Consider the following 14453-nt stretch of genomic DNA (forward strand, 5'->3'; position numbering starts at 1 on the left):
TTATAAATATTGAACCAATGAAAAGTATTAACAAGAGCTTGTGACTAAATAATAACTACATTGGATCCATTGGAACACAGGATTTTTTTTCCATTTCCTGAAAAGGTCTTGGACATTACAAGGTTTCCACCCGACAACAAATTGTTTTGAACCAAAACATAATATCTCCACCGACAAATCCATTCTAAGAGCACGTTAGTACCTAGGTTGCATTATTCCCCCAGCACAGACAAGGTCTTCAGTGAGAAAGATATAGAAAAACAACCAACACAGGACATATCATGGTCTTCCTCGCACACTTTCCATAATAAAAAATAATTGACAACACATAGCAATGATTCCATGGCAAAAAAAGGACATGATGATAGCTACAGTCGCCACATGACTTGACATCAGCAGTGTCGACAAGTCTATTTTAACAATCTGACCCAACAAATTAAGGTACTACAAGTGAATCTGGATGAGTTTTGGTACATCTCCACCACATTTAATTTCCTCAATTCTTTCCTTTTTAATCATTTGTCTTTTGTTAAAGAAAAACAAAAAACAAAATAAAACAATAAAGACAAAAGGTTAGCCCTACAAAGTTTTTTTTTTCTTTTCTTCTTTTTTCCCCCCCAGCTCTCTTAGACCTTTCAAAAAAATCTAAATCCAGAACTACGCAACTCAGTCTGACGTTTTTTTTCTTCTTTTTGTGAGAATGGAAGCGATGCTTTTACATGTCCGTTCAAGTCCGTTTTCTCTCCTCGACTTGATGAGGGCGGTGTTGGGATTGCGATATGTGTGTGTGTGTGTGTGTGTGTGTGTGTGTGTGGGGGGGGGGGGTCTGGGGGTTTGGTTCCTCTCTGCTTTGAGTCAGTCTCAGAAAGGATGGAGGGGAGGTTGGATGTGAAGCTGGATGTAAACTTAGGATACAGCTTGCTATCCCAACGCCACTGTGACTGAACAAGCGGGGTTATTGGTCCTTAACGGATGTCCATCTGCCAAGGAGGGGGGATAATCCTCTGTGTCCGCTTGGGACGGTTGCCAACCCGCGTCGGGCTTAACGCCGTCCTGGGTTTGGGAGCTTGAATGGCTGCTGACCGGGCCATTGATTCTCAACTTTTTCATTTCAAGGACGCCTGGTTTGATATGCATTAGACCAGTGGTTCTCAAACTTAAAAATTTCAAGTGGCCCCCTTAACTCTCAGTATGCTAATTTGCATACTGTGAGTTACAGACTTGCAAGGGTCCATTTGGCCATTTGCATACTGTCAGAGTTACAGACTTGTAAGGATGAATTTTAGAACCCCCTCAAGGAACCCTGAGTCCCTGGACCCCACTTTGAGGACCCCTGCATTAGACCACCGACCCCGATTTGATCTGGGACCCCAATTCTACACTGTAAAATCCTCAGTGTTAATTTAACTGAGAGTGAACCAAATGGGACCTAAAGGGTCCATATGGTTCCTTTTGTACAGACCCAAAACGGTCCAACCGGACCCCTAGTGGTCCCCGGAACAGATGTTGAGAAAATGTGGACTAGACCAGTGGTTCTCAAAGTGTGGTCCAGGGTACCTCAGGGTTCCTGGTCTGACTAACTCTGAGTGTTACACATGGAACCAAATGGACCCTTACAGGTCTGTAACTCTGACCGTGCGTTTTAACAGCGGGCGATACTGGGCGATGCCGGGCAACATCGCCCAAAAAGATAATGAAAATCCATCTTTCATCGCCCCCCCCCGCCCACTTCGCCCGATCGCCGGCTCTCATAGACTTTCATTATATTTTTGGACGATGTCGCCCAGTATTGCCCGCTGTTAAAACGCACCGTGAGAGTGTTACACATGGAACCAAATGGACCCTTACAGGTCTGTAACTCTGAGTGTGTCATTTGATTGTCTATTTGTGACACTCTCAGAGATATGGGGGTCCTTGAAATTGAATAATGCTAGAACCACTGGACCACAACCTCAGCTTTCCATCTTCGGTGGAGTTTCCTTCTAGGAGTTATTCCTACAGGTCAACCAACTAGCTCCACTCCGCCGATAAAAACCCAACAAAACATCCACACCTCAGGGAAATCGTTTAAAAGGGACCGGTCCGTTTGTCCAAAGACATCAGTTTGTGTGGGTGGGTACAATAAGCTCAAACTAACATGGCAGTCCATAACAGTAGCTGAGAAGGATGCGGTTACCATGGTTAAACACATGATAACGTCTAGTGTTCTACTGTCCATCTTTTCAGGTCTACCTCTAAATTTCATGGTGTAGGGCAGTGATGCTCTGACATAAATAACTTTAAAGGGGAACTTTGTTTTCTTTAAATCTGGGCTCCATGTTTAGAGCAATTGGCCCACAAACAAAGGGTGGGTGAAATAATTATTGGAATTGGTCCATTTAGTTACCGCCGGAAACTTTGCATTTGTTGGATTTTTTGTGTGCCCCCCTTTGTTTGGGCAAACTGTCTTATATTTGTCTGAAAACAAATCTCCAGCCGTTTCCGGGGGAAAAAGATAAGTGAAAAAAACTAAACTTGCATACGTTTGTATTACCAGCTTGCTCTTCCGGATACAGAACTTCTGGAGGGAACCAATTCCAATAATTGTTTTCACCCACCCCTCATTTGTATTCGAAACGATCAAAAACAGGGCCCAGGTTTTAAAAAAGAAAACACCAAAGTTTCCCTTGGGAATATTGTGTTCTTCTCAATGTTTGTGGATCTGACGTGACGCACAAGAGCAGAATCCAGCGTTGCCGTGTGAAAAGCGTTTGGGACATCCACTGGACGAGAGGACGGTGGACGAACACAGTGCTGCTAGCAAAGAACATTCCCAGGAGATGAAGGTGATGTTTCTAGAAACATGTTTTTTAAAGGTAAGGTAAAAGGACAGGAGCCAATAAGGAAGAAAGGAAGGACGGATCATAAAGAGGGAAGCCCCCGTAAACGGGGTGAGCGAGAGATGACGTCTGTGGTACAGTCCTGCAATTTTGACTTTCACTAGTCCACGTTGTGTCCGTGCGTGTGCACGTGCGCGCCATGGCGAAAGTCCAGTCCGACAAACTGCATTTGTAAAGGGGGTTGAGTCCTGCTTCCTTGTGCTCATTGTCCCGTTTTGCACACGTGTGGTAATCCCTAATTTAGGCTCCGTCGTACAAAAGGCGTCACGTGTCAAAATAGCCGACCTGCAAGCTCACAATGTGTTGCGTCTGCGACGCATTGTGAGCTTGTAGGGCGGCAGTTTTTGTACTATATATTGTATTGTTGTACTATATACTGTATTTTTTTGACTATATATTGTAGGTCGCCTATTTTTTGCATGACAAAGTATAAATCAAGTTCAAGGGGGGGTGGGGGGCTAAGTCCCAATGAATGCTGGGGGAGGTGCAAAGAGGAAGTGAACAACTCTCGTAGCGACTAGTGGGAGCAGCCTTTGCTGACAGGGAGGACGGATAAACCACAAGATTGTTTTTAAAGACCAGTCACAACACAGAGTGCCTTATCAGCACTGCTTTTGGTTTACTGGTTTTTAGCTGCAGTTAGATGATTGGCTGGCTGGCTGGCTGGCTGGCGGGGGGGGGGGGGCAGCGCCATGGGTCGAAGAAGAGCGGATTGTGTGTGTGTGTGTGTGTGTGTGTGTGTGTGTGTGTGTGTGAGTGGAGGGGGGGGGGGGGGTAGGGGAGGTCGTCTTGTCATGCCAGGAGGGAGGGGGCTTCTTGAGTGGGCGAGATCTTCTTGGGCGAAGCTCTTGGCGTCTTTTTAACTCCCATAATGCACGGTGTTGGGGATGGCCATGGGCGAGGCCATGGAGATGGCAGGACCCCCCATGGTGAACTGGTTGGTGACAGGGTAGTGGGTGTTGCCGCTAGCCGCCTGGCCTGTCGAGGCTCCTGGGAGGTGGGAGGGAGAGAAACACGATATTACAATCAAGTTACAGGATTAGTTAGGGAGTTTTGTCTGTTGTAATTCAGACTTAGGGCACGGCTGCCTTTATTTATTTTAATATATTTAAAAAAAAGTATTGACTAAATTGAGTAGTCTGATAAAACACGTAACTACTTAAACGCTATACTTCTATACTTGATTGAGTCCCTCTGGGCTATACCAAGTATAGTCCTGGTCTACGTCTGGGAAACTACCCTGTCACCAACGTCTGGGAAAGTCTTCCCCAGAATACGGATGCTGGGGTTTAAGTGGGTTGAAGCCTATCCCGTTTGTCATTGTACAATGGTATCACACAAATTGCGGGGGGGGGGGAACTCCACCAAGTGTAAACGGTGAGTTTTAAAATGGTGGAACCATTTTAAAACTCACCGTTTACACTTAATATAATGCTACATGTAGGCGTTGTGCTAAATGTCATCCCCTGGTGGACGTACCCTGGACAATGCCTGTGCTCATGATGGACCCCATCCTGGAGTGGGTGTGGTTCACAATTCCAGAGTTAACTGAGACAAAAGAGAAGGACAATCAACTATTTGTACACACGCATGCAAACAAACGCATCAAATATGCCATTGCCAAGAATCGTTTTATGGAAACACTGAGAAAGAGGAGATTCCAACCATGCCAATATCATTTTGGTAATAACATTATGCACAGCCTCCAAACTGCTTTTGAGAAAACATTGACATAATAAGGAGTCAGGATTTGTAAATGTAAAATTTGAATGACAAATATAGTTAAGCTAGTACAACATAAAAAGACAAGCAAGCTAAAGCTACAATCTGTAGGTTTTATGTCATATGTCTCCCTCTACCCAACCGAGAGAGCACTGATTAATTAATGGGCCACTTCACCTATTCTCAACCTATCTTCATATAAATGGTCTTCACTAATGCTCATTTTAATATGCTACCATTTTGTCTACTCACTGTGTCTCTGAGGAGGGTTGTGGACAGTTCAGAAACCCGCCTACCAGTGACATCGGTAGGCAAATTTGGTTATTTCAAACAGGTTTTATTTTTATTAATGCGAGAACGATGGCTTCTATCATCTTGGATTCCCCATTGATGATGCCACTGGTAGGCGGGTTTCTGAACTGTCCACAGCCCTCCTCTGAGATAAAAAAAAGTATATAAAAGTACAATGTAATATTAGTGAGGAACAATTAGGACAATTAGAACCATTAGGAGCATTAGATGGAACAAAGGTTTGGTTGGAAATGGGTGAAGTGGTCCTTTAATGTCCCTTCCCATAATGGGAAAATAAGGACCATGGATGACAATATTTCGCTGTGCCACATGTAAAATTAAAACAAGGTTTTATATGTGAGCCGGAAGGTCCTTCGCTCACTACACTAGTTTCGGAGGGCTCCGCAAAGTACATAAGTCCCCACCTCCCCCTTGTGTCAAAGTAGTTGTCAATATTCGGAGAGGATTAAGTGTAACAATCTTTCAGGTAAAGTTGTGTTCTCTCCTCTCCAAGTTGGATGTCAGAAATGACAGACTAGAGAGAGATGTACATCAACGTAATATTACGGTCTGTGTTGTTTGTTAGCCAAGGTGGGCGGTGCGTCTCTTATCTGTATTCAGTGACTTTGTATTAAATATTAGTACAAATAATACCACATAGTATTTAACCACATTGCTTCGGCTTATGGGTTCATATGCGTGCGCACAAAATTAAATGTAAATTTAACATGACACCCATCTGTCTGTGCTTCCATCTTTTATGCCCATACTATGGGGATCCCTGCATCTGTTTTATGCACATTTTTGGAGATCCCTGATGTCATCAATATGACATCATAGAACTGACTTTGATCGGACAGTTTTTGCATTTTGTCAGGGATTATATATGGGGATTGATTCCCACATTCAACTCCCAATCCGACGAGTTCCCACTCTGCAAATCACTCCCTCTGCGATTCACACGGCAAGTTTGAGGTTGATCGGTTTGTCATGAAGTGTCTGAATGATTTTGAGACTGTAGCAGTCATTAAAAGTGTGTTGAATGTGTAGAGACCACTTATGAGTTTTGTTGAGCTATTTAAATTGCTGTTTTATTTGTTTATTGCAGGCAGCTAATTGTCCCAATAAACCTAATTTGCTGTGGGGTCTGAATAATTTTGATTGGTATTTGGGCTTATATTGCAAGTGACATGGCTGGACAACTCTAGAGGACGACGAGCAAGTCAAATGTTAAGTAAAATGAGAAACACTTGATTGTGTTTACATTCGTTTTATTTGACAATTATCAAAAAAGACAAACATGCATTGCTAAAAAAAAAAAAAAGAAAAAAAAAAAAATTATATATATATATATATATATATATATATATATATATATATATATATATATATATATATATATATATATATATATATATATATATATATATATATATATATATATATATATATATATATATATATACACACATACATACATACACACGATAACATTAAGTCTGTTTTTCCATTGTGGTCCTTGATCTAAAAGGTAAGACTACAGCTGAAATATTTACATATTGCAAATTGGCGCTGTCAGGGTAGAAGCCCTGTATCTCCATATTTCAACTTAAAGTTTTTTTTGGTTGTAAATTAAGGCCCTACTTCATCATACAAGAGAGTGTCACTCCAAAGTAGTAAAAATAGCCGAGCTCACAACGCATCGCAATGCGACACGTTGTTAGCTTGTAGATCAACTATCTTCACTATTTTAAAATGTTTTTTAATGATTTTGGACATACATTTCCACACGACAGCAACATAATTATTAGTTGTACATAGTTTCCACTGTATCAGAAAATAAAACATTACAACAATATCAATCCATGCATTGACAAAAGTTCAAGCAAACATAATTCTAAACAGTTTGTAAAAGATTACATAAACAATATTATGCCTACTCTTGGTTGCCTTTCCTGGAGCCATTTCATGACCCCAAGTGTGCAGGCTAGGACTCTTGACTAGTAGAGGCACCTCATTCCAGTCTTTAGGCCCGTGTAAGAATGGACCTTAGACAAGGTTCTCAACCTTGCAAAACCACAGATCTAGTAGACGAGATGTGTCACAGTGTTAAGCGCTGTGAGCGTGTACATCTACTATTTTTGCCGAATGTTCGCCCCCCTGAATTGGGATGCTAGTGTTCTGAAAATGTTTCCAAGAGGCCAAGTCCAGGGACCAGCCTTACTGAAACTTTCCTTTTAACATCACATATGACTGGAAGCAAACGTTTCTCGCAAGAAAACAAATACATCCAGACTGGGCTTCCTTGTATCCACATCTACTAGACCATACCCGGTCGACGCATCCGTGGGGGGATATGCGCACATGATCTGGCAACCCGGGAGGCAGTTCGTCCCATAGCTGGGCAGCCCCGTAACCATGGCGACAGTGTTTGACACAAAAACGCTAATAAGAAGCTGAGATTTGGTGAAATTGAAAAACGGGTTTCACAGTTAAGTTCAGATGGTAATGGTCAATGGCTGTGTGCAAAATCAGAGCAATTGCTCCAGCCACTGAGGAGAACCGGGTAGCTTCACGTACTCACGTACTCACCTACTCACCACTACAGACAGAGGTTACTAGAATTATAGTAGGATATCCAGCGATCAGAGCCAATCAGAGTCTGTTATTACATTTAATGGCAAAATAGCCGTAAGTAATAGTAATGACTATTACTATGATCCACATTATGTTAACAGAGATCCCCCGGTAATAGTGGAACTACAGGTTAGCGGTCAATGTTAACCATACATTATAATATTGTGCACTTGAACCATTTCTTTTTTTATTTCACATTCTAGTTTTACCGGTTAGGACGACACTCTGGAATGTATTTGATGCTAGCAATTGACCAAGACATAACTACCATGCATGCATGTCATGTTTTTTTGTTACCAAAGCAACTCGGCAACTAGTGGTTAACTTGCCTTTGTTTTTGTAGATGAGATGCAAAAACAGTACTGTGATATCAGGACATAAGGCCTTATTAGTGATTTGTTTTAACTGATTAAGGGTGCAACAATTAGGAAATAATCAATTTTAATCAAATATAGCATTTGCACATCTGCGTGACATTGTTGCACGCTGAAGTCTACAACACTAGTGTAACTCTTTCATATAGTACAAACAAATTGCTGTTATTTTCCGAAGACACCGTTTGTAAGTTTATACATACTATATATTGTATGTATATTAAGTGTGTATAAATACAATATATTAAACAATAAGAGCTATGCATCGCGATATCCATCAAGTTCCCAAAGGCACAAAGATTACAGCAGCCATTAAAGACACTTGGATCAAACAACACCTTTCAAAACAAAAGGTTTATAAAATACATGATAACACACTAGACAAGCTACTCTAGGCCCCATCACAACCTGCTCTGTACACTCAGTGTCGGGACATAGTCTTCATTCACAAACAAGACAACAAGACGGTGTGTTCAGGAGGACTTTGTTCATTCTTTTAACTCTTTGCTTGCCAAAGAGTTAAAGAGCCGTTAACTTGTCAAATTCTGCCATGGCGCAGCCTGCCGTCGACGAGTTTTCATTCTTTGTCTTACAGTATAAAAGATCGCGCTGTTCTGTCACCCGAGTGATCAGGTTCACTTTCCACTCATCCGGATCCGGAAATAACGTCATCCGAAGATTTACGCCTCCGTCCACTTCCTGTTTAATGGTTTCCTGGAAATGCTTATATATTGGGTTGACTTTTTTTCCACTGTATTTCGCGAGACATCCTATTTTCAACATGTGGCTCCGGTTATACATTTATTTCTCTAGACGACGAACAGTGATCCCCTTTGTTTGCCAACGGTCTGACAAGCGATCATAATGTATATAAATGTTCTGTGGCCAGTTGGGGAGGTGGGAAAGACGTGCATTTTTGACGGTATATGCTGTGCTGTTTTCAGCGTGACTGCGACATGGAAAGTTACCTCGCAGGTGAAAAGGTTTTCCTCTGGGGATCGACCACAGACCCCGTTTGTCCACACAGACGGTCCGACCATGGATCATACTGGATCAAAATTTTCTGTGACCAGTTGAAAAGGTTAAAAACACTGGCAGTGGGTGAGTTTATTAATGTATATACTCTGGCAGTGAAAGAGTTAAGCGCCTACAAGGGCCAATAGACCAGTGGTTCTCAAACTGTGGGTCCGATTACATTTTTATATCATTTGTGTCCGGATAGCTCATTAGGTAGAGCTCTCACCTTTAGACCAGTTTTTGGGAAAGGGGGAACCGGGCTGGAATGATTACTTTTCCTTACAGCCTGCAGCATGGTGGTACAGAGATTGCCAGCTAGCGTCTGGCAGCCGAGATTCCTTTGGTGATCCGCGCATAAGGAGCAAGTGCAAGACGCAAGCACGTCAGACGTGATGTTGCCGGGTCAGCGGCAGAGGACCCCCCCCCTCACATGTCCGCCCCCAACATGCCCCCCCCCCACCCACCCACCTCACAAGCAAGTTGTGAGCTTGTGGATCTGCTATTTTCAAAAGTACTTCAGCCATATTGTAAACACAGGATTTGGGGATAGCCGATCTACGGGCTCACAACTTGTGAGCTTGTAGATCTGCTATTTTGAAACAATTATATTAAGCGCCTGATGCAGGCTCGCATTCGCTTGCTGGAGTTCTAATATCTGCAAATGTTGCTGATAAGTTTCTGCTATCCACATTCACCCTGTATTCCCCATTTTGGGAAAGTCATTACAGGTCAAGATTCTGCAAAAATAGGCAAGAAATGGGTCAAATCTTGGTGAAAATGTGCTACAGAAAGTCAGTGGAAATGGCAGATCTACAAGTTCACAACTTTGGGGTGTTGTGAGCTTGTAGATCGGTCATTTTCACTAGTTTCTCTCCCGGGGCAGCCGATCATCCTATTGAATGGTCCAGTAGGTCCCTACTGGTCCCCTATCAAAGTACCTGATGGTAGGTGTTGCGCTCCACCTCAGCGATCCATCTCTCAGGGGTCTAGCGCAGTGGTTTTCAACCAGTGGTCCGGGGACCACCTGTGGTCCTTGAGGGGCTTCCAGGGGGTCCCCAGACAAATTAATAGTTAGGAACCAAATTGAACCTTGTGTGTCTGTAACTCTGAGACTGTACAAATCGAAACAAATGGATCCTAACGGGTCCATTTGGTTCCATTTGTACACTCTCAGAGTTAAATGAACACTAATGATAATGATACAGTGTAGATTGGGACCCCCAAGAAATCAAAATGGTTGAGTCCCTGGCATATCTTTTCAAATGGGGGTCCGTGGGCTAATGTGTGTCAATTTGGGGGTCCTTGATACAAAAAGGGTTGAAAACCACTGGTCTAGCACATTGCTACGGGATAAGACCCATTCTCAGCTGATACCGACAATAAGCCTCTCCGAACTACTTACTTAAAATGAAGAAAAATAATAAGACTAGTACTGCGTAAAAGGTAATCAACAAACGATACTATTACAAAAAATAAACATTGGCCAAATTGTCATGAAAGAGGCAAAAATGTTTCAATGAACTCTCAAAAATCCGTACTTGGCTTACCGATAACAAACTGTCACTACACCTTGGGAAAACTGAATCCATTCTCTTTGGGACCAAACATTCCCTCAGACAGATGGAGGTAAATGATTTCAAGGTCAAAGTCGATGACACAATTATCTCTAGCAAAGAAGAGATTACCTATTTGGGTTGTATTCTCGACAAATACCTGTCAGGTGAAAGCATGGGGACAAAGGTGGTCAAAATAGTAAACCAGAGAACCAAATTTATGGGCAGTTTCCTCTTTTGTCAACCCTCAGGCCCTCAGGACCCTCTCAGGTAGCCTGGTAAACCCTCCCTCCGGAAATCTCATTTCCATTTGATTTCAGGAGTGAGTCTGGCCTGAACCGCCTTTCTGCAATATTCGCTGTGGGCTGGAGTTGGGCGGGAGTAATACCGTTGACTGACAACCCCTTCAACCAATGATCGTTTTTCCCCTTCAGCCAATCGGCAGTTCATTTTGACGAGCTCCAGACTATGTGACGCAACGGGACTTTTGGGACGGCCATGCCGAAAATAGGTTGCCTTATTGGGATACATGCGTGTCACTCCCCGCCCCTGCCGGTTCTCTAAATTTATATTTTTAAATAGGCTCTGTCATGATTAATTGACCACATATATGAAGTTAAACAACTAAATTCTATCCAAACGATATGTTAATAGTAAATTCCGTGCCTCAAAAAAGAAGTTTGAGACCGTTTTAAGAACGAAACTAAGAAGTGACGGCACTCGGACAACAACAATGGCTGCCGTTCGTCTTTTGTCGGCGGCTCTCAGGCTGCACTCGGCTTCATTCGGGCTCACTCGAACTCGCCACCTGATTGGCCAACTGTCGCTGTCAATCACAGAACGATGTGCGACGACGCTGATAGGCTCGTCAGTTCGGCGTATAGAGCGATTATTGCAGAAAGGCGGTTCAGGCCAGACTCACTCCTGAAATCAAATGGAAATGAGATTTCCGGAGGGAGGGTTTACCAGGCTACCTCTCCCTGATTCAACCACATTTTGACTATGCTAGCACCTCCTGGTACTCCAACACCTCAGTGTCACTGAAGACTAAGCTTCAAACCTCCCAAAACAAACTGATTCGGCTACTCCTCGGATTGGGGCCCATGACCCACCTTTCTCCCACCCATTTTGTCAGCCTAGGCTGGCTCAGGGTGGAAGACAGGGTTAAACAACTAAAAATGGGACTGGCCTTCAAAATTGTAAATGAAAATGTTCCCGATATGCCCCCTATTCCCGCATATCTGAGTAAATACCTCCAAAAGGTTAGTGACACCCACAGTCACAATACCAGAGGGAGCGTTAACAACAATTTGGTACCACCCAACCATAAAACAAACATGGGCAAATTCTCCTTCTACAGCACTGCCACCCAGGATTGGAATGGTCTAACCCCATCCCTCAAAAAATGCAGTTCGCTGGGCTCATTTAAAAGAGCCTTAAAAAATCACCTTTCAGGAGGCCAAAAGAGGAGGTAGTACTATTTTCCCGTTAGACAGCCGACCCCCCCCCCCCCTGTTCTTGTACATATCTTTCCCCCCCTTTTTTATTTTATTTCTTTTGTTGTACATAGTGTTATGTATGTATGCATGTATGTGTATGTATATATATATATATATATATATATATATATATATATATATATATATATATATATATATATATATATATATATATATGTATATATATGTATATATATATTATTTTTTTTGCTGTTTTATTTTTATTTTCTTTGTGTAATGATATTCGAACTGTGGTGCCACTATATATGTCTATGAATTGAATACCAAGGCCCTCATTGGAAACAAGTCCGCAAGGACTTTTATGAACGGACCTGTTAGACAAAGTATTTTAAATGTAAATGTGTTGTTTTAAATTTTTTGCCTAATAAAATATTCAATCAATCAAAAAACAAAAAAATGCGATATGTTGAAAATATCTACAAGCTCACAACACCGTTGGACAAGGTACTTTGTTACTGCTACCAACAGAGATGTCAGGTTGTGCTATGTGGACATCTCCAAGCAAAGGGGTGAACATGGATGGATGTCAATCAGAACACCGAAAAAGGAGGAGGAGGAAGTGAAGTTTTACCCTCACAGTCTGGGAACCCCAGTTGGGAGAGGAAGACTGTGGTGAACATGATGAAGACACTAGCATCAGACGGTGTCGAACTGTGCAGTGACCTTGCCAACCAATACTGGCAACATTCCCAAGATGCAAACACTAGACTACAAGATCCAGTGACCTTTATCATGGAATCATCTGTCTGGAATGGCACCCAGTGAGGATTGGACCAGTGAGCCCAATTCCTTTCGCATAGCCTATCCTGCAGGTTGTGTCACCTTCTGCTCACACAAAGACTCAACAGAATCACACCATCAACATATCCAAGAAAACAGAATCACACCATCAACATCTCCAAGAAAACTTTCAAAGCATTGTCATTATGTCATGAGAGGAAGACTGTGGTGAACATGATGAAGACACTGCCATCAGACAGTGTCTGCCAACATTCCCAAGATGCAAACACTGGAATTGTCTGTCTGGAATGGCATGCCACTCCTCCCACTATGGCTGTTGGGTTCATGGATCGGAGTATACAGCGGAGGTCTTGGGGCCAAAACGATCTAAACTCATTCTCAAACTTTAAAAGGGTAAGATGAATGGTTTATTTTACATTCATAAAGACCACAATGGAAATAAGCAGTTACCATGGATACCATGCCACTGTGCTGGCCTATGGGCCAGGCCAGCACAGTGGCACAGTCCAGAAAGAGAACAAGATGCACAGAGGACGATTGAGATAAAGCTGGTGATCAAACATCCAAAGGTGGGGCTGGGCTTTGGGCTGGGCTCCACCACGCTGGGGAGCCAGCCTTCTGCAAGGGGTTGCGGCAGGGGGAACGAGAGTTGATACCGACACATCGACACAATTGCTGGCCTGGCCTCTTACCTGGGACAACCAGGGCCTCTGGCTCCCCAGGCAAGCTCACAAACCACTCAGCTAGGGCCGCTAATTAGCATCCTGATTTATAAATCGGCACCATTACATTTCCTGACCCCCAAAACGTAGATTTAGCAAACTCCCTCTTGGAGTTGGGACACTGCGCTGTGGGATTCACAGCCATGAACGCAGCCTCGCCACGCTCACATGCCATCATCACAACGACCCTGGAGGACACACACAACTGAGTCGCTGGTGTCTAAACACTGCATCGGATTGTTTCTTGTTTATGGGGCGGCCATAGTGGTTAGTGAGTCCGCCTAGGGAGCCAGAGGCCCTGGTTGCCGCAGGTTCGATTCCCAGCCAGGCCAGCATATGTGTCGATGAAATGAAATTTGTCCCTGAGCAAGACTCTTAACCCCAAATTGCTCACAGGTTCTCATTGGAAACAAGACCGCAAGGACTTTCATGAACGACCTGTTAAAAGGAATTATCCTTATCCTTCTGAGAGGCAGAAGAAAACAAAAGAGGGTGATATGTTGAAGGCATCAGCAGCAACCTAGGACTTCTGGCACTGGGTAATAGTGATCAGTGCCTTGGGGGATGAAAGCAACCCCATGTTCCATACCGAGACCAAAAGCTTACCTGCCTGTTACAGGGTAGGTAATACTATATTAACTAATAGTGTTAATACGTGGTTATGGTACTTTGACTACATTCATATGGTCTGTACCCGTTAATAGCTCATGTTTCATGCTAATCACAGGTAGTCAAATGCAGAGTTTAGAGTTGAGTAGTAAACCCAACCCCCTGGTTTCTGGCTTTCTGCTACTCCATTTCTTATCCTTATATGTAACGGAGAGAGGACAAGTTTGTTCTACGTGACTACATGTCCATACAGCCCAGACTGACCCCTGGAATGAAAGCCATCCTGGTTGACTGGCTAATAGAAGTGCAGAAATAGCGAAAAACGCCAACCACAGGCAGTAACTAGGTGGTTCCTGAGTAGGCCTTGAGGGATCTCCACACTCTGGTT

The 14453-nt window shown here is 43.1% G+C and overlaps 1 protein-coding gene across 3 annotated transcripts in view; it reads right to left on the reverse strand.

Moving 5' to 3' along the window:
• Positions 1 to 461: 461 nt before the first annotated feature.
• Positions 462 to 14453, reverse strand: part of carm1 (coactivator-associated arginine methyltransferase 1) — a 49043-nt gene continuing 35051 nt past the window's right edge. For 2 of the 3 annotated variants that reach the window (XM_084072516.1, XM_084072515.1), the window contains exons 15-16: positions 4359 to 4427; positions 462 to 3869 (exon numbers count right to left, since the gene is read on the reverse strand). In XM_084072516.1, the coding sequence (XP_083928642.1) occupies positions 3739 to 3869; positions 4359 to 4427 (200 nt within the window). In that variant the 3' untranslated portion in view covers positions 462 to 3738. The remainder of the gene's footprint in view (positions 3870 to 4358; positions 4428 to 14453) is intronic. The other variant, XM_084072517.1, reaches the window with a different exon arrangement.

This window comes from Gymnoscopelus microlampas, assembly GCF_963454915.1.
Source record: "Gymnoscopelus microlampas genome assembly, chromosome: 11".
Classification (NCBI taxonomy): Eukaryota; Metazoa; Chordata; class Actinopteri; order Myctophiformes; family Myctophidae; genus Gymnoscopelus; species Gymnoscopelus microlampas.